The 25,960-nt window shown below is 40.0% G+C and overlaps 1 protein-coding gene across 1 annotated transcript; it reads left to right on the top strand.

Moving 5' to 3' along the window:
* Positions 1-1,186: 1,186 nt before the first annotated feature.
* On the top strand, positions 1,187-25,960 carry kcnh4a (potassium voltage-gated channel, subfamily H (eag-related), member 4a). Its single transcript, XM_050068956.1, has 16 exons — positions 1,187-1,635; positions 8,933-9,166; positions 9,496-9,627; positions 9,754-9,887; positions 13,194-13,446; positions 15,685-15,842; positions 17,488-17,695; positions 18,100-18,294; positions 18,382-18,581; positions 21,404-21,653; positions 21,761-21,975; positions 22,148-22,186; positions 23,006-23,373; positions 23,468-23,547; positions 24,392-24,468; positions 24,702-25,960. Exons 1-16 carry the CDS (start codon positions 1,560-1,562, stop codon positions 25,680-25,682), a joined length of 3,600 nt encoding a protein of 1,199 aa, XP_049924913.1. The 5' UTR covers positions 1,187-1,559; the 3' UTR covers positions 25,683-25,960.

Below are 25,960 nucleotides of genomic sequence, written 5' to 3'. Positions count from 1 at the left end.
TTAACAGTAGGATTTTAAATTCAATTCTGGATTTTACAGGGAGCCAGTGCAGCGAAGCTAAAACAGGAGAAATATGATCTCGTTTCTTAGTTCCTGTTAGTACACGTGCTGCTGCATTCTGAATTAGCTGGAGAGTTTTTAAGGACTTACTAGAGCTACCTGATAATAGAGAGTTACAGTAATCCAGCCTAGAGGTAACAAAAGCGTGGACCACTTTTTCTGCATCTTTTCGTGTCAGGATAGGCCTAACTTTCGCAATATTACGCAGATGAAAAAATGCAGTCCGTGAGGTTGCACCGATTACTGCTTATATTTGCTTAAGTATTCTAAATCTGACAAACCAACCAGACAGTTTACAACAAAAGTGTTTTTGTAGTACGAAAACTTCTATCAATTTTAACAGGCTGTGTGTTTGACCTTTCTATGAATAAGTGTAGATAACCTAAGCATTAATGAAATGTCAGCTCCAAGTGGATGTGTGATTGTGCACAACAAATTTACTCTCCACATGAAACCTTGAGGAAAGGCAGTAATTGGCATGGATGCTATACAAAGAACCACTCCGTGTTGTTATTTAGAAATGCCATCAGTGGGTTTGTGTGTGTGTGTGTGTGTGTGTGTGTGTGTGTGTGTGTGTGTGCGCATGAAAGCTTGTACTCCGTGTGTTAAAGCGGCTATGTATGTGTGGGTGTTTGTTTATGTGCAGTATAGGCAGCAAAGAAAATGTGCTGGTGATACAGACAGCAGGCTGTTTGATACTTCAAGCTGCTGACAGACATTTACCACTAATGTGCTATAGTGTTATTGAGCTAGACGGTGAATCATCACCCAATGCTGCTCTTTATCCAACCTGACCTCTGACCTCCATATGTCCATAAAGAAGCAGCAAAGAAGGCAGTTTCTTTGTACAGATACTTAAAAGGTCTTGTCCTCTGTTTTGAAGGATATCCATGCAAACACTCTTTTCTTGTTTCACAGTGTTACATATACTGTACACACATTAATGATCAACAACTTGAGGCGAGCAGCCTGAGCAACAGAGGAGCATCATGTAGTTTCAGAAAAGACACAGACATAGAACTAATAAATTCACTGTGTGTGGAAAAGGGGGATGGTACAGTCTTTTGTATGAGAGACAGAGGGAGGGAGAGAGAGAGAGAGAGAGAGAGCGATAGGCAGGGGACTGGGAGATGGCAGGAACCATGGTGAGTGGAGTTACACTGACTGAAGAGAGGCTGAGGCTTCACTGTGGTACAGGAGCTGCGCTGAGAGCGGAGGGATGCGCAGCTGAAACCTGACTTAATACTGAAAGAGAAGCTTTAGAGAACTGCAACACCTTCAAGCTCTGCACCGAAGAAGAAATGATGCAAGTCAATGGTTTTCTCTCGACAGCATAGAATAGGAACAACTTGTGCTCTCATCAAATCATTGTGGAAGAGTTAGAAGCGAGCCCAAGGAGAGGCAGCGTGGTTTTATTTCAGAACGTCTTTGGGGAATGGTGAGGAACTATTGGAAAGTGCTGTCTGAGAGTCTGCAGTCGTCTCCTAAGCTTGTACAAGATGCCTGTGATGAAGGGCCTCCTCGCTCCACAGAACACTTTCCTGGACACCATTGCAAACCATTTTGATGGCACTCGTGAGTATATTTTTGGAGAAGAGATTTCCTTGACACTCTACAGTTTTCCCTGCATATTTATGACTTTACCTTTATACCTTGTCAAGGTAAAAAAAAAAAAAATTGCATATTATGCAAAGGCACAAAGGCTTGTAGTTTAAATGATATTTGTGAGACAAAGAAAAAATTCAGTAGGCTACTTTCTTTCTAGTTGTGTACATCTTTGGACAAGTTGCCTGTGTTGGGACTTTGGGCAAACTGTATCATCACAATACTGCAGTCAATATGTTGCAAACTTTGTTTCCAGAGACATGCATCACCATGTTAAAATTGCGATGCCTGCAAAAAGATTCCTCTCAGTTTTAAAGTAGCGGCTGTACCAATTAAGCTTTTAGGAGTTTAGCCTTTGGCATTTTTGTAACCCAGTTTTGGATTGTGAGTGACTGGCACTGAAAATCACTGCTGTCGAAAAATGTGTCTAACAATTGTGAGATCCAATTAAAAGACTGCAAGTTGTGACAGTAAAGCAGACCTACAGTAGAAATGGAGACGGACAGTGCAGTTTAGGATGATGTATTGGAACTGAGGAGCTACTTGTTGAGCCACAGAGCTGCTTATTATGATGTTTCACTGTTGAGATTCATGAGTTTTTCAGTCAAGGTCTTTATTTAGAACGAAGACGTGTTAAATGAAATCCTTCAGCAGCAATTTCAAAGGCTGTAAAGCTTATTTTTGTCCTCATTCCTCCAATTTATTGTTACTAAACAAGAAGTACCCATACATTTGCCTAAGAATGTCTGTGTGGTTTCAGCAGGTTTTACATGTTGCTTATACATGTTCTTCTTTAACATTAAACTTTAAAACATTAGCAGCACAACAGACTTCCACAACAGTACAGTACAGTATGTTGGTAATATCTTGATGTTGATATTTGTTTTGCACATCCTTTAGATGTTTTTCTGCTTAGGGCACATAAGGACAGCTGGAGAAAGGGTATCTTCAGGTCCTAAAAAAGTCTTTAAGTATCTTCATTGCAGTTTTATTAATATTAAGCCATAAAGTCATTAAACAGTCTTAATTGTGAGGTTGTAAATGCAACAAACATTTTTATCTTATATAATTTATCCATCTTTTAATTTCCTTTTGTCAAAATGAGTCAAGCTCTTCTGCATTTAAATCGACATTTCTAATGTTACAGATTTTTAAACCCACTGAGCCTTATACCACCTTTTTACATTATATTTAAAGTTACCTGTTGGCAAAATGTAGATTAACCTAACTCACTATTAAAGGTCAAAAGCATTGAATGTAAGTGTCTGATACCTGTTAACACCCTGGGAGAGGCACAACAAAATGGAAGGTCTATGCAAATGAGACTACGGAGGTGTTAATTAGTGAAAATTGGCTTTGTGTTACTGCTGAAGATAGATCCATGTCAGTCAGGAGCAGATCTGTTTCAGTACAGTGTCACTCTTTCAGTCACTGTGTGTTTCTGCCAGCAAGTGCTTTTTTTTACCCTTATTTAACCAGGATAGGTCCATAAGGACATAAAAAAATATTTGATGGAAATGTATGGCAACTATTACAGAATTATACTAAATACTATAACTGAAAACTTGTAATAAAACAATCTGCGATCACAAGTAGACTTGAAGAAGCAAATCTTTACTTACAAAATGTAACACCTTTTTGCTTGTCTTATTTTATTTTTACCATTGTCTTTTGCTGTTATTGTGTTTAAAAAAAATTAAAGATTATGCATCAAAAACCTGACATGATTGGACTTTGAATATCTTCGCAAGTCTAAATTCAACTTAAAAAAAACACATGCAAAATGGTTCTCAGGTAGCATTATCATTTTCCTATTTGTAGAGGCCAGGCTCCTTGTTTTATAAAGTGCTATACCCAGAACAACCTTTTTGCACAGAGCATGCTGTACCTCAATATAACAGCAGATGTAGGCCTACCTGGATGCAGCCTCACAGATGTTACACACATGAACCGTACCAATCTGTGCTATTGCATTATTAAAATACAGTCCAACAATTAGTGGTTGCTTATTCTCATGCTTGGCCAGTAAGGATGTTCACCCACTGTTCATTAATTTTGACCCTTGCTTTGCTGTATACTGTTTGTTCCTGCCATCTCGTGCCTCAGAATCAGCAGAGTAGAAAGTCATCAGCAGGCACTTGTCAGCTTTTTCCAGAACATGATGAAAGGTATGACAAAGTGTGTATAGGTCAGACTGTCCATCTCCTTAACAACTTCACCAACTCAGTGTGATGACACTATCTCGTCTCGTCTTGTCCGTGCTTCCTGTATGAGACACACATATAGAGTCTTGCACATAGTGCGGCAGACATTTTCTTAATCTTAGCTGCTACAATACCTCTGTATCAGTTTGCAAGTGGGCGGATTGACCAAGTAGCTGAGTGGGAGGTGAAAGGGCCAACTGAGAAGAGATGACTTCAGAGCAGAGCACTGTTCGATCTGAGGAACTGCCTTAAATCCCTCTCGGTGTAATCGGAAGCCTTTCTGTGTGATGACATCTCTTAGAGGACAAGGGTATGACGATTTCAAGTCATATCACTATGCAGAAAAAAATTAAACAAATATCCACAGTGTGAATGTAAATTGAGGCTGGGCTCAGGGGAATGAAGGTGGTATTCACACAGCCCTGATATTTGCAGGGAAATGAATTAAAATGAATTATGTAAAGGTCAAGAGTCAATCAAATATCATCAGAGGTTTTGCTCATTCATCATCTTTGAAAGCAGAGAAAACATTATAATTACTCAATATCGATTGTCACCTCTAAATATAGGTGATTAAGGTCAGCTAGAGACAGAATTAAATTGACAGTTTAGGGTAACATTTATGATATCTGTTATAATATTTTTACTTTGTGAACTGTGGAGAATCATAGTAATTGTTTCAGTGATATAAGAGTACAGTACCAGCCATAGAAAGCTGTAGTTTCCTTTTATTCCTCATCTACAATCTCTTCTACTAATTGCCCATGTTGAAATTACATCTTTCTCCTCTTTATAAGTGCTGTCACGGATAATTAGCAGTAAGAATCATTGTGTTTGAGTGACTGCAATTTAACTGAAAGGAAGAAAATGTATTAGGTGACTGCCAAGTGGAACTAGAGACATAACATTGGGTAAGATATTAAAAATTCTTGTGCACTTATTTTCTTGTTCTGATGAACAATTCTTGGGTCAGTCAGGCATTTATGGCTGTCAGTGTGAGCCATACTGTTCTCTGGATTAACATTAAGCCATAAAAACACGCTGAAGGAGAGAAAAGTGGTAGAGGAAAGTGGAAGAGTTTGATTTCAGAGACAGCAAGATATACTTTTGCTTGTAAAGATTACAGTTGAGAGAGCAATCTGACTGATTTGCATCAGTAATGATAACATTTATATATGATATATGATCCTCCATGTCACACTCCAGCCTAGGAAAAGTGGAACATTTTACGTACTTAGAGACTGTCACTGAACAGACCCCAACTTTTAATGAGAGCTCAGAGAGCATTTTTAAGAGAGCCAATCAGCAATTTGTTTTTCACCAGGAAGTAGAGGAGCTTTGGTGTGAGCCAACACATACTTAGGATGGCATACAAAAGTCTGGTTAAAAGCATAACATAACTGCATGGTACTGCAACTTGAGTGCCAAGAGCAAAAAACAAGTTCTCCAAGATTGCTAAATTGCAGGGAAGGTGATTGGCAAGTCACAGAAACAACTTTGCAGTATTTTTTGGTAGTGCTGAAGACAGGAAGGCCAAAGATTGCAAAAACCTTATATCCATTAGTGGAGTCTGAGCTGCCCCCATCAAAGCTGGAGATTTAGGCAGTGGCACCCCAAGAAACTTTTCTTAGGGGTGGCCAGAGGGGTCACTGAAAATTTTGGGGTGGCACAACAAAACCAAAACCCATAACTGATTTCCAGGGATTCGATTATGCTTTGAAATTAACCGTCCTAAGTCCCGTCTCTTTTCTCTCTGTGGTCCAATAATGATTGAGCAAGCCTGGAACACGGCAGAACTTCAGTCAACTTTTCTCTTGCCTGTTGTACTGAGATATGCTACTGAGATATGCTATGTGCTAAAATGTTGTAAAGAAACCCAACAACTTCTATCATTTTTGCTTCCTTCTTATTCTTGTGATAACATTAAAGGACTTTAAAGGACAGATAGGATAGGTTGGTGACATATTTTGGAGATAATGTGAATTTTGGTTAGCCAGAAAAGAGCAAGCCTAATGTTCTTCTGTGTCTTCTTCAAAGACTGTATATAAAAATGGACAACAACCACTTACCCCCACTGTACAAAAATGAAGCCAGAATAGGCGCTGCCATCTTGTGCTGGTGATGCTATTTGGTGCTAGAGTCTGATATGATATGATGATATATGTATAATATAATATAATATAATATAATATAATATAATATAATATATTATAATATAATATAATATAATATAATATAATATAATGGATGAAAATCTGCACAAGGATCTTCAGTTTTATCTGAGGAGCAATTGTATTGGTACCCAATCCTCACTTAAGTAATCAGTCATTTACATCCATTAAATGCGTTGAGTATGAATATTGCATATCCTTTATTGTGTACAACTGTTCTTTAGAGGGCTCAGTGTCTTAGTAACCCTGCAGATGCAAATTGCAGCATTGGCATATGCTTTTCTTTCCTACACAAATTGCTATGGCAACACAAGTGTGGCGGGATCTTAATTTAGTTTCTTGTGAGATTAACTGAACACTTATCAGGTAGAGAATTTCCACACATATCACTAATTGCATGTCTTTTCCTCCAGAACAAACACTTGTTAACACCCCCAACCCCCAACCCCCCCGGATGCTGCCTGCTTTGTAATTATTTTCTGGTTTAAAAATAATGTAGCCTAGAATGGATCAGGTGAATCTACAGCTGCATGTGGTATCATCACAGTGTGTTTACTTCCCCAGCATTGGGGAGAAAACAAAGCAACACTTGCATTAAAACGGACAGCAGTACAGGTGTTCGGTGTTGTCTTTGCAGCTTTTTCATCATTATAGTGTTTTGCAGCATAGTCGGACAAAGATGTTTGTTTGAAATTGAATCAGCTGGCATTCAGAGAGTGACTGAACAAATAAATGAAAGAAGACACCGTTCAGTGACTCGGTCCATCTGTCTAAATATTGAAGGGATATTTAGTATTATTTGGAGACGAGTGAAAGCAGACATGCATTAGTCAGTAAACGATGGAGAGATTTTGCTTTTGTTTCTTTATAATGAACCCTGTAGTGCATGACCCCATATCATATATTCTTACAAATTATTCTGCATCTCCTAAAGAATGGATTAAATTAGGTAGGCTACTTCACTTCCAAGCTCTATATTCCTTTTTAGCAGATGACAGCTTGTCAACAGGGAGATTACTCACACACACCTTCTGTGTGGTTTCCATAGACAGAAAACACCAAATCTTAATGTCATAGCATCATGTCTGACCTATTTATTTCCCAGTTAAATTCTTTCTACCCACATGGCACCCTGTCACAGCCCTCCTAGAAGACTGATGTGAAGAAACTCTGTTGTGTAACTGTTCTGTTTATTACAAAAGAAACATAGAACATCCTACAGATTGAATTTAGTCATTTGTCTAGTTGAAGTTTCATTATCATTTTCTTCTGCTTTACCACCTACACTTCTTGACCTACAATGACTCCTCAGTGTTCCAGCAGTTAGAAAGAATAAATCTTAAAGGAAAAAAAAAAATAGGCTTTCGTTTTCAAGTATCTGTCTGAGTGGATTTAGCAAAGCTTGTCATCTCCACCATTATTTCTCAGGAATGAAAGCATCTTTTAGACATAGAAGTCTCTCTCTAGCTTAGCACAAGATTGAATCGGGGAGACAGCTAAACTGTCTCCGTCTAAAGGCATCAAAATCTGCTTACCAGCAAAAGTTCACCAGTTAATATTTTGTTTATTGTTTGCTTGTTTAATCCATCCAAAAAGCAATATGTACAAACGAAGAAAGAAAGTTATGTACCAATTTTTTGGTCAAGACCAGTAACTTCCTGTCTGGTTGACGACTACTGCAAGTTTATTAGGTACGCATATCCAGCTAATACAGTCTAATAACTACAGTCCTTCATATCAAATTATACCTAACCTTGAATGTTCAATTTTGCTTTTACTGTGTGACAGAGGTATTGCTTCAACTTTATGGCATTTTTGGAGGATGTAGTTTGTGCAGCTGTTGGACTGTATTGCATTATACAGAGAGGATCCGGTTATTTCACCCACACTCATTGATATAAATGGACAATATGACTGAAACACCTGTCAGCATAACGCGACACAATTCAACAGCACCACAAACTGCATCCTCCAAAGTGATTATAAAGTTGAACCAACTCTCTGAAACAGTTTGGGAGTGAATTTCCTGCCCAAGTGAAGGAGGTTAAGTCTCTTGGGATCTTGTGCACTCGTGCTAGTCACTTGTTCCTGCGCTGAAAGGAGCCAGTGGAGGTGTTTCAGGCATCTGATCAGGATTCCCCCTCTGGGCACCCTCCTTTGGAGGTTTTCCAAGCATGCCCAAGTGGTAGGAGACCTCATGGCAGATCCATGGCATGCTGGGGTGATTATACATCTCGCCTAGCTTAGGAATGCCTTAAGGGGCCGAAGAAGGTTGCTGGGGAGCGGGACGTCTATACCTTGCTTAGCCTGCTGCCACAGTGACAAGGCCGCTGATAATCAGTGGTAGAGGGACGGATGGATGGATCTTTAAAAAAGATATTGTGCGTGTGTGTGTCTGGCTGTGTAAAAATTTGCCTAAAATCCAATGCACAACTGGTGGCAGGATGAAAATGTGCCTTGCATGCTAATTAAGGGCCAAAGCCTTACTGAGGCACTGGTCCCCCATGGAGCCAGCTGGACCCTGCATATATCCTTAGACTTCATACACACACACACACCACCGGCTTACTTCAAAGCCCTCTCTGATGTGCACTAGATGATTTCAGGGCTCTAAGCTGAAGGCAGATGGAATGACTCAGAAAAAGAAAAAAAATTAGTTGTTTTCTTTTGGTGCATCAACAAACAAATCAAATCTGGAGAGAAATCTGTAGAGGAAATGGGGAAAGAGAGGACAACCTGGTCGCTGTGTCTGAGTGTTACTTGTTCAGAGCTTTCTTTCAGAGCTGTAGCTATCTCGAGCAGTGCAATTTGAAAAGCACAAGATATTGTCAGTTTTTTCTATTGCTCAGGGTCACACAATAGCTTTACCTCTAACCTTTATTTCCCTTGCAGACAGTAACTTCCTGCTGGGAAATGCTCAGGGTCGTCATGGCTACCCCATCGTATACTGCTCTGATGGTTTCTGTGAGCTGACCGGCTTTGTTCGCACTGAGGTGATGCAGAAAACTTGCACCTGCAGCTTCCTCCATGGAGCCGAGACCAATGAGAGTGTAATCCAGCAGGTAGACAAAGCTCTGGAGGGCCAGCAGGAGTACCAGGGAGAAGTCTGCTTCTATAGGAAAAATGGTGAGGCTCATATTCAGGTGATCACCCAGATGTTGAGTTGGCCATGCACTCTGAAACACATGTTTTAATACTGTATTGAAACCTAACCTAAAAAGTATTTGTACACGTGAGAACTGATGATAGTGTTCCGAATTTGAACCCTTCTTTTAGTGTGAGGTTAATTTATTTTCAAATAAAGCAACTCCAGATCACAAACAGAAGCGAGTGAGGTGATAAGGTGATGAGAGAAAAAAAAATGTTTTTCCAGCATTAATAGAAATCCAATCATCCTTTTAGAGGGAACAACTATAGTAGTAATCTCAGAGTAATAACTTTTTTAATATCCTTAGGAAATCAATTTTGGTGCCTCCTGGATATTGTGCCAATTAAAAATGAGAAAGGTGAGGTGGTGCTCTTCCTCTTGTCCTTCAAAGACATCACTGAGTCATATGGGAAAAGCCATCACTACAGCCAAGGAGACGGTAAGGCCTGGCTATGTGCTAATTCATCTTCAAAATGTCATGCTGCCACATTTATCTATACAATTTAAAGTTAAATGGAATACAGCACTTTTATTAATTCAGTGAGTATGATGATTTTGCTCACAGGTTTATCGGATGCTGCTCACCACAGCAGGAAGAGTAATCAATCACACTTTTCCCAAGCTCGAGAGCGGGGTAGGACTATTCTGCACCACCTGACCAACCTGTTCACCAAGAGGGGAAAGAGGAAACTGACCAATGTAAGTGCAAAACCCTGGATCATTAAGATTATTAAACCCATGATCTGTATGTGTCTCAGTATTTATCATATTACTGAGTAAAGTTTGGCTACTTTCCTTAGAGTAAGCATTTATTATCTTTAAAGGAGCTGTATGCAACATTCAGAGCATATCTATGATTCAGAACCTGATCCAGGTTGTCTCCTCATGGTTCTCAACACGGAATTGGCTGAGCCAGCACTCAAGAATTTGGGCAAAATCTTACTTTTGGGTTTTTGATTTTTAGACTTCAATTAGGCTGAAAAAAATACATTTTGAAAGATCAAAGTCTTAACTATTAAGTAGCCATTTAGAATTTTTCAAAGTTGCAAAGTTCTCTTAACGCTGATCAAAATATTCATTTTTAAACCATAATTCTTATCTAGTTTTATTTAGAAGGGCGATAGAGTTGCCATGGTATAGTTGAGACACACCCGATAGCAATATTATTTACTGAAGTATTAAAAAATCAGAAAGCTCACCAGTACTTGAGCATACCTGCCTTTTTGGGAACACTTTTTACAATTTTAACATAATTTTTAATTGTTTAAGTTGTGAATTCTTGTCTGGGACAAGGGTGTTTTTTTGGCACAAGACAAGTTTAGAAGTTAAAAAATGCAAGCAGATCAAAAATATTTTATAAATCATATTTATTTCATATAGATAAATCCTTTAAAAAATAATATTTTACCCCTGAAAGAGAATTAGTCTGTTAATAACTTTAAATTTAAGGCTTTTTTTTTTTTGGTAGGACATTTGTCCCACTTCTCAAGAATGGGTGATATACATAACATAAATATAACTGTACTATAGTACTATAGTAGATGTACTATAGTAGATGCTGACAGCTTTGGATGGGACTTTTTGTTTGATTTGATATGATTTCATTATTGTGTCATGGTTGAATAATATACCCAGTTCAAACAGGCTTACGAGACACCATTAGAAAAAGAGATATCAGAAATTAGAGTAGCACCATAAATCAAAAGTAAAACTAAACAAACAGACCATGCTGATGTTTTTCCAAGCTTCAGAAACAGAGGTTATTAAAGGTCATTAAATATAGATATTCTCAACTTATCATAATTAGCACAATACAAAAGAAAATTCGATTCATTCTCAGCTTCTCCTAATTTGCAAAATTGACACAACTTGTTTTTCTCCTGAATGTTTTTAAATTTGCCAACTTAAAGGGCCCGAGGAAAGATTCCTGTTCTCAACTGTGCAACTAAGGACCTCTGACCTCTTGATAATTTTTGCTATAACATAAGTTTCGGTGCCATAATTGTGCTTGATTTGAATATATATTTGCAATTTTGGTGTTAACAAGAAATCTTTTGACCATTTTTCCTCAAATCTTCAAAGTAACCTTCTTCTAATTGTGTTCACGCTACATGATAAATTATTCCTGTACATATATTGTACTTCAGCTTCCTTAAACAGCATGAAGCTTTGTAGCCCATGAAGAATTATGCAATTTACTCCAAATAAAAATGATCATTATTGACCATGTTTTCTGCCATATTAAGCAAACAATATCACAGTCTTATCATTTTATATATTTGCCTTAATAATTCAGAAATCCAACCCATATCACCCTGAACAGCCAAAGCAGAAGCAATCTTGAATGCATAACAGTGTGCAGCTCTGTTCTGTTTAGAGTCTGCTACTTTACATTCTTTGAATCACCATATCGCTGAAGCATACCATAATAAAGGGGAAATGCATATTATGGAGCCACGAACAAATAAAATACCCAGGATATTTCTAACTTGTTGACAATAGACTCCCCCAGCTGAATCTGCCAAGACCCTATTTCAAACTTCATAGGTCATAAGTTCATTAAGAGTAAATTCCAAATATATGTATTCAGATGTATATTCCAGTGTCACAGTCTCAAAAGTGATTTTTTTTCTCACTTCTTGGAATACTCTCTCTGTGTTTTACTTTGATTTATTGAAAACCTTGATAGATTTGTGCAGCCGCAGATAACGTTCAGTGTTTTCAGTCAGATGTCACTCAACCTAGCGTTACAGGCAGAATGGCGACCAGACATAAGAGTGGTGTTTGCAAGTATTTTGCCCAAATAAATGGAGTGAATTAAGCATTAAACTTGCATAATATCCTAACTATTCTCTATAGCGGTGGTTCCCAACTGGTCCAGCCCCAAGGTCCAGATTTCTCCTTAGTTATAAGTTGAAGGTCCACACAGTTTACTACATTAAGCATCATACTTGTGTTTGGCCATACATGGTTTGCTGTCTCTGTCAAGTAGCTGTCCATAAGTCACTTAATCTACAGCAGGAAATACCACTATAAAATAAAATCTCTGTGTCGGAAATTCAGTGTACTTAAAACTAAAGTGTCAATGCTTGCGAGTCACTTGCGGTCCATTCAGAATGGACCCGCAATCCACCAGTTGGGATCCACTGCTCTATAGTCTGCTAACCCTTACCCCTGCCTGCATTTTTACTTGGGTGTTCATTTTGGACCCTATTCTTACATTCGATTTTTTATTCGACAATAATTTAATGTGAGTACTCAAATATGAAAATTACTAGTGTTAAGCTAGGGGACAACCGGAAGGTGGGTGCTATGTTTCTGCAATAATGGTTGAGACAGGGTATGAGCGCAGTGGAGAGAGGCGTGACGAGCTTTTTAATGGGATACAAAAACAGGGAGTCATAGCATACCATGCACGTGTTGCTTGACCTCCACCCACAACAACGAACAGTGAAGCTCAGGTTACAGCAAACACAGAAGGAGTGTGATGTCTTTCTCTGCTCAGGTTGCAATTATCCCACTAAATCTATACATAACAAATAGTTGTTTGCCACTCTATAAATGTTCTGAACGTCACATACAGAACCTTTAAACCACTGCTGTCTTATCAGCATAAATTATTCATTCAAGTCTATTCAAAATGTATTTGAACTGTTATGTAGATGATGATAGGCACGTGTACTTGATACCTTCACTGTTTCATGCTGAGCTGATTAATGCCAGTGCTGCATCATTTGTCCTATTTAATTTTCAAATTTGGTTTCATTTATCAGAAGAACTCATCACACATCAGGGTTCGATGTGGCTGTAAATATATTCCAAGCACTTCTGATTTGTAATCTTAAATCAGTTTATAAATATTTAGTACTGTTTGACTCAGCACCGGGATGTCAGTGAGAGCAATGCAGTTTAAAATCTCATGCCTTCCATTTTTTTTCACAGAGCTCAGATCCTCGTGATGCTTTCAGGATTATAATGCGGTTTACATGTGCCATTGTCTTTCAGAGTGTGTTTCAGAAACCGTCTCTACCTGAGTACAAGGTGGCAGCTGTTAAGAAATCACGCTTCATCCTGCTACACTACAGCATCTCCAAGGCCTTGTGGGACTGGCTCATTCTACTGGCGACATTCTATGTTGCTGTGGCTGTGCCTTATGACATCTGCTTTGTCAGTCATGATGAGGGCAGCGACTACCACTCACTTGTCAGCCGCAGCACTATGGGCAGTGACATAGCAGTGGAGATGCTCTTCATACTTGGTATGATATATTCATGTTTGAATAAAACATTTTCGCTATCGTTGTGTATGTTTGCACTCATGCCAGTCATTTCTCCAGATAGTGGGTGGTTGTATTCTTCTTTCTGTGGGATAATTGGTAGCTCGTACCACTATAATTTTAAAGTAACATCTCCTGCAGTGATTGCATGCTACACACTAGCTGACCTTCATGCTGAAGCATCTTGAGCAGAATTATGAAGAAACAGCAGTACAGTTTAAATTAAAAACAACTTTATTCCCCAGTGCAGCTGCAGTAGTTTCCCTGGCGATGGCTAACACACAGCTACACCTCCCACCTTCCCTCGCCCACTCAGGGTGTCTCTGTTGCCCCAGGTTACGAATCATAATTAGATTTCTCTCACTTCGTCCCACTTTTCCTCCAAACGAAGTGTGATAGCACATCTGTCATGACGCTCTGTGACTTCCTATCTGGACAAAATGAGTTCGCCTGGTGTATGCTGCTGCTCCATCTTTCCTTGTTGGTGAAAGTAAATCATTTTCATGGCAATCGTCAGTGAAGACATTTAGAGTAGAGCACTACAAATGCTTGTCCCTGAGCCAGCTTCATTTAAATTCATGAACACTCTCGATTCAATCGTATTGCAATAAACAAGAAAAGAGCTTGTCCTTTTTAGTTGTCATATATTGTCATGGATGAATTACAATGTGTTTTCTAAATATCAGTCTAGAGCTACAGGGTTTTATTTCCAATTGAACATTTGCTTTCAAATAATTAACCACCGGCTTAATATAGTTTACTGCAATATTGAAAATGACCGACATAATCTCACCTCCTCCAGCTATTTATTATGCCCCTAATATCCGTAGTATGGTTTTTTTTTTTCATGTTTCAGACTACATCCATAACAGCTACTGCAGCCATTATTTTAAAGCTACAGTTGGTAACTTCTATAAAAAAATAACTTTTGTCATATTTGCTAGAACTGTCACTATATTTATACCACTTAAAGAGATCTTAGGGGAAAAAAAGTCATACTCCTCTGCTTACTATATTGTAGTAGTATTGTAGAAGTAGCAGAGGACTTTTATTTTGATAGATTAAATTCATAGTGTTTAAAGCTCAAAGTTTTCTGGCAGAGAACCCCCAAACCCCTGTTTCATATGTGCTCCCACATATTTTATTTGTTTTATTTATTTATTTTATTATATATTTTATTTAGAAATAAAAATGAGAAAGTTGGTTCCTAGTTAGTACTTCAGTCTAGTGTTCCAGCATGGTTGCCAGCTCCAACACATTCTCACTCCAACCTCGTCACATATTGACGTTTGGTCGACCACGTCAACATGTGATGTGCAAGGTAACCTGGTGCGTTGGTTTTGATGTTCTGGGACACCGTGTCAAGTTCTGCCTGTTACATGCATTGTCTTCCAAAATACACCTTCTTTTTTTACAGGAAATTTAACATTTACATACTGTCTCTTTCAAAATACACGCACCTATGTCAGTACAACACCACAAATTTGTTTTTTTCTCCTTCAACAAACAACAAATCCATGTGGTTGGGTTAAGGAAAAAAGAACAGGGTTTGGCTTTATAATATTATGGGACGCAAACACCGATCTCCCAGGTGAAAGTCAGTGTTTGTCGGGTTGCCAGCTCACAAACGTTCTCATTTTACAGCTAAACAGTACACTAAAATACGTTTCTGAAAACATTTGAGACAAGAAACAGGCAATGCAGTAACAGAATCTTGATTCATATTTGATCAGCGCTGCCTAGTTTGACAGTTTGACCTCAGTTCACGAGCAGTGATTGACATAATTGAGAGGTGTGTGAGAGACTCCTCGGCTCTAATTGATTGTTTCTGGTGCGCCGTGATCTGATTCTATCGAATGCCATTAGAGGTAGTGGGAAGAGGAGGAGGGACATGATTTCTTTTACATACACTATCTGTTTATGTACTTTTTTCAGAATACAGTGACAGTTTCAGCAAATATGACACAAAGTTATTTTCATAAAATCACCAACTGTAGCTTTAAAGCCAGCTAAATATATATTACAGTTTACTATTTTTCCTAGTAAGATACAAAGGAATCACCTATTTTATAATTCCAAGGTATTTATTATTAGTCAGTTAAATTTTAATTATTTTGTACGTAACCAAGTAAACTCCCAAACTCCCAGTCTTGAAACATTTTTCTTCTGGTGTTTTAATTCTGTTTTGTGATACATTTCCTTTTGCTTCTCTCCTTTCAGATATTATCCTGAATTTTCGTACTACCTATGTGAGTCAGTCAGGTCAGGTAGTGTACGACGCCCGCTCCATCTACCTCCATTACTGCACCACTTGGTTCTTTGTGGATCTGATTGCAGCGTTGCCCTTTGACCTCCTCTATGCTTTTAACATCACAGTGGTAAGAGGATCTTTTTGAGGAATCGTAAAGTACAGTGTGTCCCCGGGTTTTAGACTTTCCTGTCTCTTCAAGTGCACTAACTTTGAGACTTGCCATTAATGATCTAATAGTATTGTTCCCCCCTGAGCATTGGACTGGAGACTATTATCCCTCTACATTCAACCACTTCACTGAGCATTCTCGTTTGTCTGTCCGCTTCAGTTTTATCCTCCAGATAAACACTAGTGCTTCTCATGGATTAGTCTTACTTTGCTGCCCGCTTCAGATGACACGCAAAGACATCTCCCTATCAGGGCTTTAACCTTTTGCATTTTACAGTATTAAAGCTACACTTTCACTTAGAGGTTAGGGGTGTCCCAAATACCACTTTTGGGGCCACAAAGCTTCAGTGACAATCACCCATAAATATTCAAGGCTTCAATGGAACCCAGGGGGTAGGGGGCGATAGTAATCAATCACTTTCATAATTATACACTAATCAGCTACCCAAATCCAACCCAACTTACGTAACACTGCTTTGTGTGTGTGTGTGTGTGTGTGTGTGTGTGTGTGTGTGTGTGTGTGTGTGTGTGGAATGCCGCCGGTTGGGTCACATCACTTGATGCAAACCAAGTGCTTCACTACAGTTGCCAAGTTCATCTCACCTGTTCCTTTTCCTTGACTGACAGCCAATTTAATTGCTTGAAGCAGGGGCTAATGATCGCGCTGAGGACACTGGCCTCATCTGTGTCCGACACTGATTACCCCCTTTCAGTTTCCTCCAACAGTTTACTGGTGAAAAAATAAAGAAAAAACAAAGCAATCGAATACTGATTTGAATGCTGATTACCATGGCAACAGTTGAAGCTTCGAAGCATTTGGGTCAGCCCTCTTAGAGATAGAGATAAACATTGCTCTATTGCTCTAAGATTAAGCATAAAAGTTCAGCAGCTTGATGGAGGCTGGAACAAACGATAGCTTCAAGCATTCTCATTTGCACTTTGGCTCTCAGAGTCTTCTTCCTGATGGCAGAGGTTATATTCAGAGATGAAAAGATGTGGAGAGTCCGCTGATGCTTGTTTCATGACTGCCTGCACTTACAGTCTCTGTATAGGCTCATATTCTTTCTTCCTTAGTCCTTCCTAGTCATAGCTGTGCTGTGCATGGTGGCAAGCTTTCATTTATTGTATTATATTTATTCTTATCTTACACCGCACTGTTGCTGCACTGTTTGTTTCTATCATTTGATTTGTCTTATTGTAACTTTGTCTTCTATGTCTTTTGTTTGACTCTTTTTAAAATCCTTGTCATTCATGTCTTTCTATGTTGTCCTTGTCTACAGGTGCTAAACTCGCTTTGCTTTGCTTTGCCCTCCTCATAGCTACAGCCTTGGATTTGTTGAAATTGACTCTGGATAAAAATGTTCCTGCTAACAGTAACATTAAATTCAGAGCAAGTGCTTCTCCAATAGAGACTATTAAAAGACAGTGAATCAAGGTTAGAAGAGAAAAGAGGATGAGTCACAGGTTGTACCAACAAAGCTGCCAAATAGAACAAGCTTGGAATAAAACCACATAGGTAAGCTATTAAAGAGATGATAGAAAACAAAGCAAATGTGACACAAAAGGTTCAGCTTGTATGTTCTGCTCTCCCTCTCCTCACCCAGACCTCGCTGGTGCACCTGCTGAAGACTGTTCGTCTGCTGCGTCTGCTGCGCCTGTTGCAGAAACTGGATCGCTACTCCCAGTACAGTGCTGTAGTCCTGACCCTGCTCATGTCTGTGTTTGCTCTGCTGGCTCACTGGATGGCTTGTGTCTGGTACGTCATCGGGCGCAAGGAGATAGAAAGCAGTGACCCTGTTACTTGGGACATAGGTGAGCACATTGTGTTATGTGTGTGTGTGTGTGTGTTTGACAGCTCCAACACCACTAAATCAAGAGCATAACGTTTTTCCTCACTCATTAAGCTTTCCTAAGACATTTTTAGTGTCTCACTTGGCAACCCCAAAGGGCCAGTACTGCACATCTCTAGTCACGCCTGAATGCCTGAGCATCATTACAACCTCGTGCTTGTCTCCTTTCAGCCCAGAGGAAGTGAAGGTCACGGAATAATTCCATTATATCACCAGTAATGCATTATATCATTCTACATTAGTTCATCCATCATATAACCTACCAAAGGAGACAGGGTCATTCATTAACACAGACATGAAAACACTGATTCTCAACAATCAATTTCAGTCAGTCTTATGCAACCATCTTCTGATCTCATCCACCAGGCTGGCTTCAGGAGTTGGGAAAGCGTCTGGAGACACCGTACATCAACCGCACAGCGGGGGGCCCCTCCATCCCTAGTGCCTACATCGCCTCCCTCTACTTCACCCTCAGCAGCCTCACCAGCGTCGGTTTTGGCAACGTCTGCGCCAATACAGACGCCGAGAAAATCTTCTCCATCTGCATCATGCTCATGGGTGGTGAGTTAACTGGTGATCACAGACCATTCCCAGAATTATGATTTATTGTAAGATTATCTTAATGTTGCATCCCTCTACCACCTCCAGCCCTGATGCACGCTGTGGTCTTTGGCAATGTAACAGCCATCATCCAGCGCATGTACTCACGGCGCTCTCTCTACCACACTCGAATGAAGGATCTCAAGGACTTCATCCGTGTGCATCGGCTGCCTCAGCTGCTGAAGCAGAGGATGCTTGAGTACTTTCAGGCCACCTGGTCTGTCAACAATGGCATCAACGCCAATGAGGTGGGTTGAGACTCACAATAAGCAACCATTTGCCTGTGACTTTCTTCGAAACAGTTTATCCCTAATAAGTTTTTCCTGTGAAAGTGAATCTCTTTTTAATAAGTAACTGTACAGTGTGTGAACAGCTGAACGTGTGGGGTGCAGAAATGTATTTTTCATGAAGAAAAAATACATTTTGTGTGGGTGCTGGATTCTAGATTCAGAAACGTCATTCTTAAAATGTGGGTCACCTCGAATTCTCTTGTGTCTTATTCTATTTCCTTAAGTAGACGGCACTTGGTTGCAAATAGAACTTCAGTAACAATGCCAGAACCGATCTAGGAGAAGTTCCCTGTAATTACAAAAGTGGGAGTTGAAAAAGAGAGAATGCTCATTAACACCCTCATCGCCACCATCTGTAGATAATTAATTCACTGTTGAAGGTAGCAGACACAGCCACTGGTTTCTGAGAACATGATGGCTTTAACACCTTGTGTCTGTTTTTACCAAGCAGCTTGGCACGTCATGTGAGCACATCAACCTTTAAAACCACAGTCTGTGCATTTCTGGGGTTTTTTGCTCTGTATTTAACAGTGGTGGAAGAGGTATTAAAATCATTCAGCCTGCTTACAGTAGCAGTGCCTTTAAGTAAAAATATCTAATTCCAAGTAGACGTCTTGTCTATGACTATAATAAGGAAAGGCCTCTTTTTGAGCTGCACAAAGTGATTTTTGACCACAATGGGAGAGAGAGACTCTTGAAATAGACCAACATGAGTATCCCACTGTAGGTTTGTTTCCAGGCACCTGATCTAGTCACGTGTTTTAAAGTAGCTCTGGCTTGGCCCCTATGACAGAGTTTCTGTGGGTCATTAAAAAGATAAAAATCCAATAATCTTAGTTTTAAGCCTTTAAAATGTCTTAAATACGATCTTAACAATTACTTTTGTAACTTAACCCCAGGAATACTTCAACCACAAAATGACCATTTGTATATCAGTTAGTCATGCCTAGTTGCCTTGAACCCATGAAGAAAACTTTTCCTCACATGCCTCCACGGAAAACGGTGAACATATGTTTATTGATTGATTTGGGATCACGTTTAACAGCAGCAAAACTATATCAAAACATCTGTTTACAAACTCTTGCACAACTCGTGCAGTATAATCCAAGTCTCATTTACCCAGTCATATGCTCAGTACTTCCCAAACACATGCATTTTCACACAAAAAAACTTAGTAATGAAGTCTGGCTTTAATGAGAGGATAAATAAGTTTCACTTTCAGTTCAGTTTTAATGAGGTTTTTGTGAAAATGCATGTGTTCATTTCATCTTAATTTGTGCATGTTTTCTGAAAGCTTACAAATACGGATGAAACAGAGTAGTACCAATGGAGACTGTGGAGGCAGTGTAGCATAGTTCAAGTGAGATGCAACCGTACGAAAACATTCAAATAATGGCAGAACACAACGAATCGGTAATATATGAAAATGCTAGTAGCATAACTATAAATGTATAGTAACATCTTAAACAACAGTGAAAAGAATTCTCCATCCACATGTTAGGTTAAGGGCACATGGGAGGCCGTGACATTTACAGTGTTTGAAATGGAGGTATCTATTTCAGTACATAAAGGGGGTGTAAATAAGCCTTTACATGGCGTCTCCCCTAACTGAAAAAAAAGTAGTTTCTTCTAGACAAAATATGTTAAAACTGCTTCTGTTAACTCTATTAACTTTATTTCCTTCATATCCTCCATACTTTTTTGCCAGTATGGATGGAAAATAGGTCTTGAATTGCCAGCATAATTTTCTTTAAAAGGTCCTTAAAAAAGTATTCAAGCTCACCTATAGACACCTGCAGAAACCCTGTACCACCTCTTGATTACAATATCTGGGTTTTTAGCTTGTAGGTGCAAAGGGCCACCCCAGCTGGCCACAAGATTCAGTCATACAGTTGATGTGTGGACTGAACAACTACAACCATGAGCAGAAAGTGGTTTGACAGAACAGATGCACTTCAGCTTTAAGTAATGCAGCTGTTGGCTGTTTACAGTGTGAAACAACTTTTTGAACTTCAACTATATTGTTTTCCAACTTTAACACTACACTGATAGTCTATCAGGTCATAAGTGCTATAAGAACGCTTCAGAGAGCATAGTGTGGCCTTTACAGAGGACTCCAGCTGCTGACCTACTGCATTCGCTATGAGGCCAGTGTGGACAAGAAGTTATTGTGTTTGAGTCAACTAGAAACTTTTCAATAACTCGATTAGGTTCATTTTGTCTACTCATTTAAATAGTATAGAGGGTTGTTTTTTTTATTTCAGACAAAGAGATTAGGAGATGTTTCTTTACCTTGACATGTTTCGACTGTCAACTTCAGTCTTCTTCAGAAGCGTCATCTGACGCGTCATGAGGTGTCTTTATCAGCTGGTGTTGGTCCTTTGATTCAGTGTGAAAAAAACAAATATTCCCCAATGGAGCTTACAAATAGATACAGAGCTTTACAGTGTTTCAAATGACCAGTCATCTCTTATTTACCACATGAGCTCCACCCACATATGTCAAATCATAAATCATCAACAGAGAAATCATTTTTAAATAGACAGTGTAAATAGTTGCTGCTGTTGATATTCATGTTTCTTCATGGAAGTTTTCTGTGCAATAGTTTTGGGTAAAAGCCTTGAGCTGGTGGATTTTACAGGGAAACACATCAGTAAAAAGAGACATTGATATCACTCAGAGAGATGAGCTCTTTTGTATGTCCTGAAACACTGTAGCAAATGCATTTGACAGCCAAAGTGGTGTCTGAAGTCTGTTTTTTTTCTTATCCTCTTTCTTAGCTGCTGCATGACTTCCCAGATGAACTGCGAGCTGACATCGCCATGCACCTAAACAAAGACATCCTGCAGCTGCCTGTATTTGAGCGAGCCAGCAGAGGGTGTTTGCGTTCGCTCTCCCTGCACATCAAGACCTCTTTCTGTGCACCTGGAGAATACCTTATACGACATGGTGATGCCCTACAAGCCAACTATTTTGTCTGCTCTGGCTCCCTGGAGGTTCTGAAAGATGGCATGGTCCTGGCCATCCTGGGTCAGTGTGCACTGAGTGTAAAACATTTTCTCTCTTACTCATTCTGCACCTCTTGGATGTGTTGCACCTTGTTGTAACCCTTCTGTTTTAATCGACACTCTCTACAGGCAAAGGTGACCTTATTGGGGCTGATCTCCCAGAAAATGACCAGGTGATCAAGACCAATGCAGACGTGAAGGCGCTGACCTACTGTGACTTACAGTACATCAGTGTCAGGGCTTTGAGGGAGGTCCTTGGGCTGTACCCGGAGTATGGCAGCCGGTTCAGCGCTGACATCCACCACAACCTCACCTACAACCTGAGAGAGGGCAGTGAAGCTGATGTAAGAAATTGTCTATCACATTTAAAGAGCTGAAAACACTGCAGAGAAAGACAGAATTGTACCAGTGCTTAATTTCTTTGCTTCTGCTCCCTAACAACAACATGCCTATACTTTGCCACCAAATATAGATATGTGTGAAATGCCCTGTTCATTTTTATTTTGATGTCTCTAGGGAGTAACTAAGTTTCCATGGTCTTCCAGGCTGTCTCAGGTATGTGTGCCTAGCTAAGGTAATTACTTCAGCCTTCATCTGCTTGACACATCTGGCAGTTTGCTACAGCACAATCTGTCTTTACTTCAAAAGACATCAGTCTGCTTTACTGAAATGTAAAACTGTTAAATGTTGGAAATGGCACATCAACTGCTTGAATTCATATACATAGCTGAGATAGAGATGAATATGATAAAAGGGAAATAGAGAGGAAACAGCTTATATATATGGATTACACAGAGGAAACTAATTAGTTACTGGGATGAATTGTCCCTTTAAGCTACAATCAAGTGTGCAAGTAGACTAAAAGATTCTACAAGAGGAGCCTAAAAGATGCCTGAACTGTAACTGTCAAAATCAATAACACAGCACTTTTGTAATAAGCAGTAAAGAAAACATTGCTACATTCATCCAGTCAAGTTTGTGTGCACACAATCTTTGATTTCCCATAGATAAATTATTTTCATAAATGTAACTTGCTGACTGACTTGCACACAGATAAAAAGCAAAAATACAATAATATCTAAAGTTCACTTACTAATGTAGCAAGACTGTCGCTGTTTGTTTTCTTTTTTCTGGTCTGTTGCAGAGGAGGAAGCTTTGGTTTTATATTTTCACTGAGCACTCTGTGTAAGCAAATATGTGTTATTTTAACATATTTGACACCAGAAATTAAATACATTTCAAAGTATGATTTTTTGTATTAAATGGGAGCTCCTCTACTTTATGTTTAACCACTGATTGTACACTGATATGATGGGTATATTGTTAAAACAAAAAAAAAAAAGAAAATCTAATTTCCATCCGTCATCTCCTCAGGGTCGTGCTTCCACGGACCATAAACTACCCTACGTTGTTGAGGCAGATCATGCTAAACATGGAGAAGACAAGAGACACTCTCAGCAGAGGGGAGTGCCTCTGTTACTTGGAATAGGCAGCCCTGTTCGTCAGCCCTGCCTCAGCAGCCTGTTAGGAGAGGAGCTCCGTCACATCAATGCACTCCACCTCTGTCGCTCTCCTATTCAGGGCGGAAGAGGCCGCAGCCCATCTCCTCAGCCACTGGCTAACCAGGAGCTCTCTCCTTCGCCTTTGCCCAGTCATACTGGTGACCCGAGCCTAAACCATCGGCCTGCCAATTTACTCATGCCCTCTTTGCCTTGTGTGAGTCCACTGAGCCTTAGTCCCAGGTAACCTATTCATCCTGCTTTACCCAAGTATAATTCAGTAATCATTTCTGCATTTTTTTTTTTTAAATTATAAACTTATTTGTGTCTCTGCTAGGGTCGTGGATGGAATTGAGGACAATGGTCGCTCATTTCAATTTAATGTAGAGCAGAGGGAGACAAAGACTAATGTAACAGGTAAAGTCTCTGCAAGCTGCACAATGGATGAAAGATGAACTATATGGGATTGGGGCAGCAAAAAGCTTGATTAAAAGCACTTTAGGAACAGATGCTTAAAGCTGCGGTAGGCAGAATTTTGGATACGGTAACCCATTTCCCATACAGTGATTTATTTAATCCTATTTCATTGTTAAAACTGCACACATCTCATTTACTAAGCCCGTCCTTGCCCCACATTCTCTCTCTGTGTTTATCAGACCACAAATGAGACAAAAATTAGCTAGTTAGCAACCCCACAGTCCCCCCCCCCACCCAGGGTTGGGTGTCAGAGCAGCAGCGCTGGGTCTAACCTGTGTAATGGCCGCAGCAGAAAATTTACTGATCTGGCAGAGTGTCGAGGCTGTCCGGTCCCATGGAGCTGGGGTTTGCGCTGGCTGTATGTTGTAGTCGCTTACTGGAGATCCGTCTCTGGAGCTGCTACCAGCTCTCCTCCAGAGAGGTGGTCTGTAGCAGTGAGGAGTGAGGCAAAGGACACACTGATTCGATGCTGCTTAACTACACCAGGAGACGAAAGCTGCAGATAGCGTTACTAAACCTTCAACCACAACAGCTGGGAGACATGTCTCCATCCAAAGTAAACACAAATTGCCTACCCCAGCTTTAACTCTAAATTATACTGGGTTGAATAAACAAAGGAAATTATCAGATTTCAACACTTTGTGTCTCATTTTGTTTCTCTATATTCGAGCATTACATAAAATCCTGCTCATTTGGCGATAGATGTCATAATTATATAATGCATATAGAGTGTTATCTCAGATCAGCTGTATTGTATAGCTCTGTGTTTTTTATCCATTTTCAGACCGGTTCCAGGTGAGTGCTAACCTGCTTCTGGAGACCGAGGAAGTGAGACAGAACATCAGCAAACTGAACAAAGAGGTATGGTCAGGCCCAACTCAGTGATATAAAATTGTGAAATATGAATTACAAAATTTGGGTGACAGTGTTAAATGTACTCTGAGAAGTCAACATAATCTAATCTTAACTGCTTTTCTCATTTTCTTCCATGTGTATCACTCATTCTTGTCATTTAGGAGTTGTAAAGAATTTTTTTTTTTTAACAGAAAAAAACATACAGATATGCCCTACAGCCAACTTTTCTTTTCTTGCAGGTGAACAATTTGAACCAAGAAGTATCCAACCTGGGTAAAGAGCTCCACAACATAATGCATTTCCTACAGTCTCATATGGCCATGCTCCACACCCCTGCAGTCTCCTCATATTCCTATGGCATACAGATGGTTCCCAGCCCTAGTGTGACTGCCTCCAGCAGCTGGCAGCCCCATGTCCCTTTAAAAATTGCCACGGGGCTGCACCTCCACCATGAAGCCATTAGCCATCCTGCCAGAAATATGTGGGGCTGCAGTGGGATGCCCTCCCAGGGCAGAAGCCCCACCTTGCTGCACTCAAGTCCTGTGTCATCCTGTTTACACCTGTGCTGCTCTGACAGAGAGGGGGGCACAGCCCATAGGTTACAAAGCCAATGTAGCCCCTTTCAGTCCCCCAGAACAACCCCAAACTCTCCTTACATGACCCACCCGCATGCTCAGGGTGGTCCATCCCTTTTGGGTATTAGTTCTGCCTACAGTAGCTTTCCAGTGATTTGCCAGGCCCAACAGGTGCCATACAATGCCTCTATCCCAACGATGAGCAACTCTCACCCTCTATGTTCCCCAGTAAATTCTGGCTACTCCCATCAATCGCTGAGTGTTCAAACCAACTCTGATCCCACACATAATCAGACCAACTCCCAGACATCCATCCATTCCTCCATTACTCACACTGGCCAGTTGCAGTATCATAATACCTACAGCTCTCTCACCCCTTCAGCAGTCCATACTTCAACATGCACAGGGCACAACCAGGGCCAACAGGGCTCTATCATTGGCCCCAGGCAAAATGACCCAATTGGATCCAGCCCTGTCCACACCATACAAAGCCGTGCATCTTCTCTGCTGGCACAGGTAACAGACCCAGACTGTAGGGCTTCGCTGTATCAACAGAGGACAGACAGTATTGAATCTCACGATACGACTGGCAGTACTCCAACCATAGAAGTTCAACCTCCTCTCTTGGATGTTGAGGGAATATAAAGCCCACACTGATGAACTCAGTTTTTTGTTGTGTTACTGTATGATAATGATGACTTAATTGTAACTTTAAGACTTTTGCGTGTGATGTTTCCATCACTTAAAGATCTCTCTGCCCAAATGCACGAACTGCTAAAATCCCACTGCCACAAATGAATAAAACATTTTGTAAATGATTGTACTCATGTTTTTATATGATAATGGCATTTTTTGTTAAGTCGGTTGAGATTGCTTACTGGTCTACAGAAACTATTGTTTGGCAAATGTCCACCAAGACCTGA

Source organism: Epinephelus moara, chromosome 18, assembly GCF_006386435.1.
Source record: "Epinephelus moara isolate mb chromosome 18, YSFRI_EMoa_1.0, whole genome shotgun sequence".
Classification (NCBI taxonomy): Eukaryota; Metazoa; Chordata; class Actinopteri; order Perciformes; family Serranidae; genus Epinephelus; species Epinephelus moara.
This window is presented reverse-complemented; position numbering and strand designations above follow the sequence as displayed.

What these genes read in the sequence shown, in the direction of transcription:
- kcnh4a (XM_050068956.1), top strand. Translation starts at nt 1,560, where the DNA reads ATGCCTGTGATGAAGGGCCTCCTCGCTCCACAGAACACTTTCCTGGAC. An exon ending in GAAAGAGGAAACTGACCAAT is followed by an intron (nt 9,888 to 13,193) that starts GTAAGTGCAAAA and finishes ATTGTCTTTCAG; the next exon opens with AGTGTGTTTCAGAAACCGTC. An exon ending in GGTCTTCCAGGCTGTCTCAG is followed by an intron (nt 22,187 to 23,005) that starts GTATGTGTGCCT and finishes TCATCTCCTCAG; the next exon opens with GGTCGTGCTTCCACGGACCA.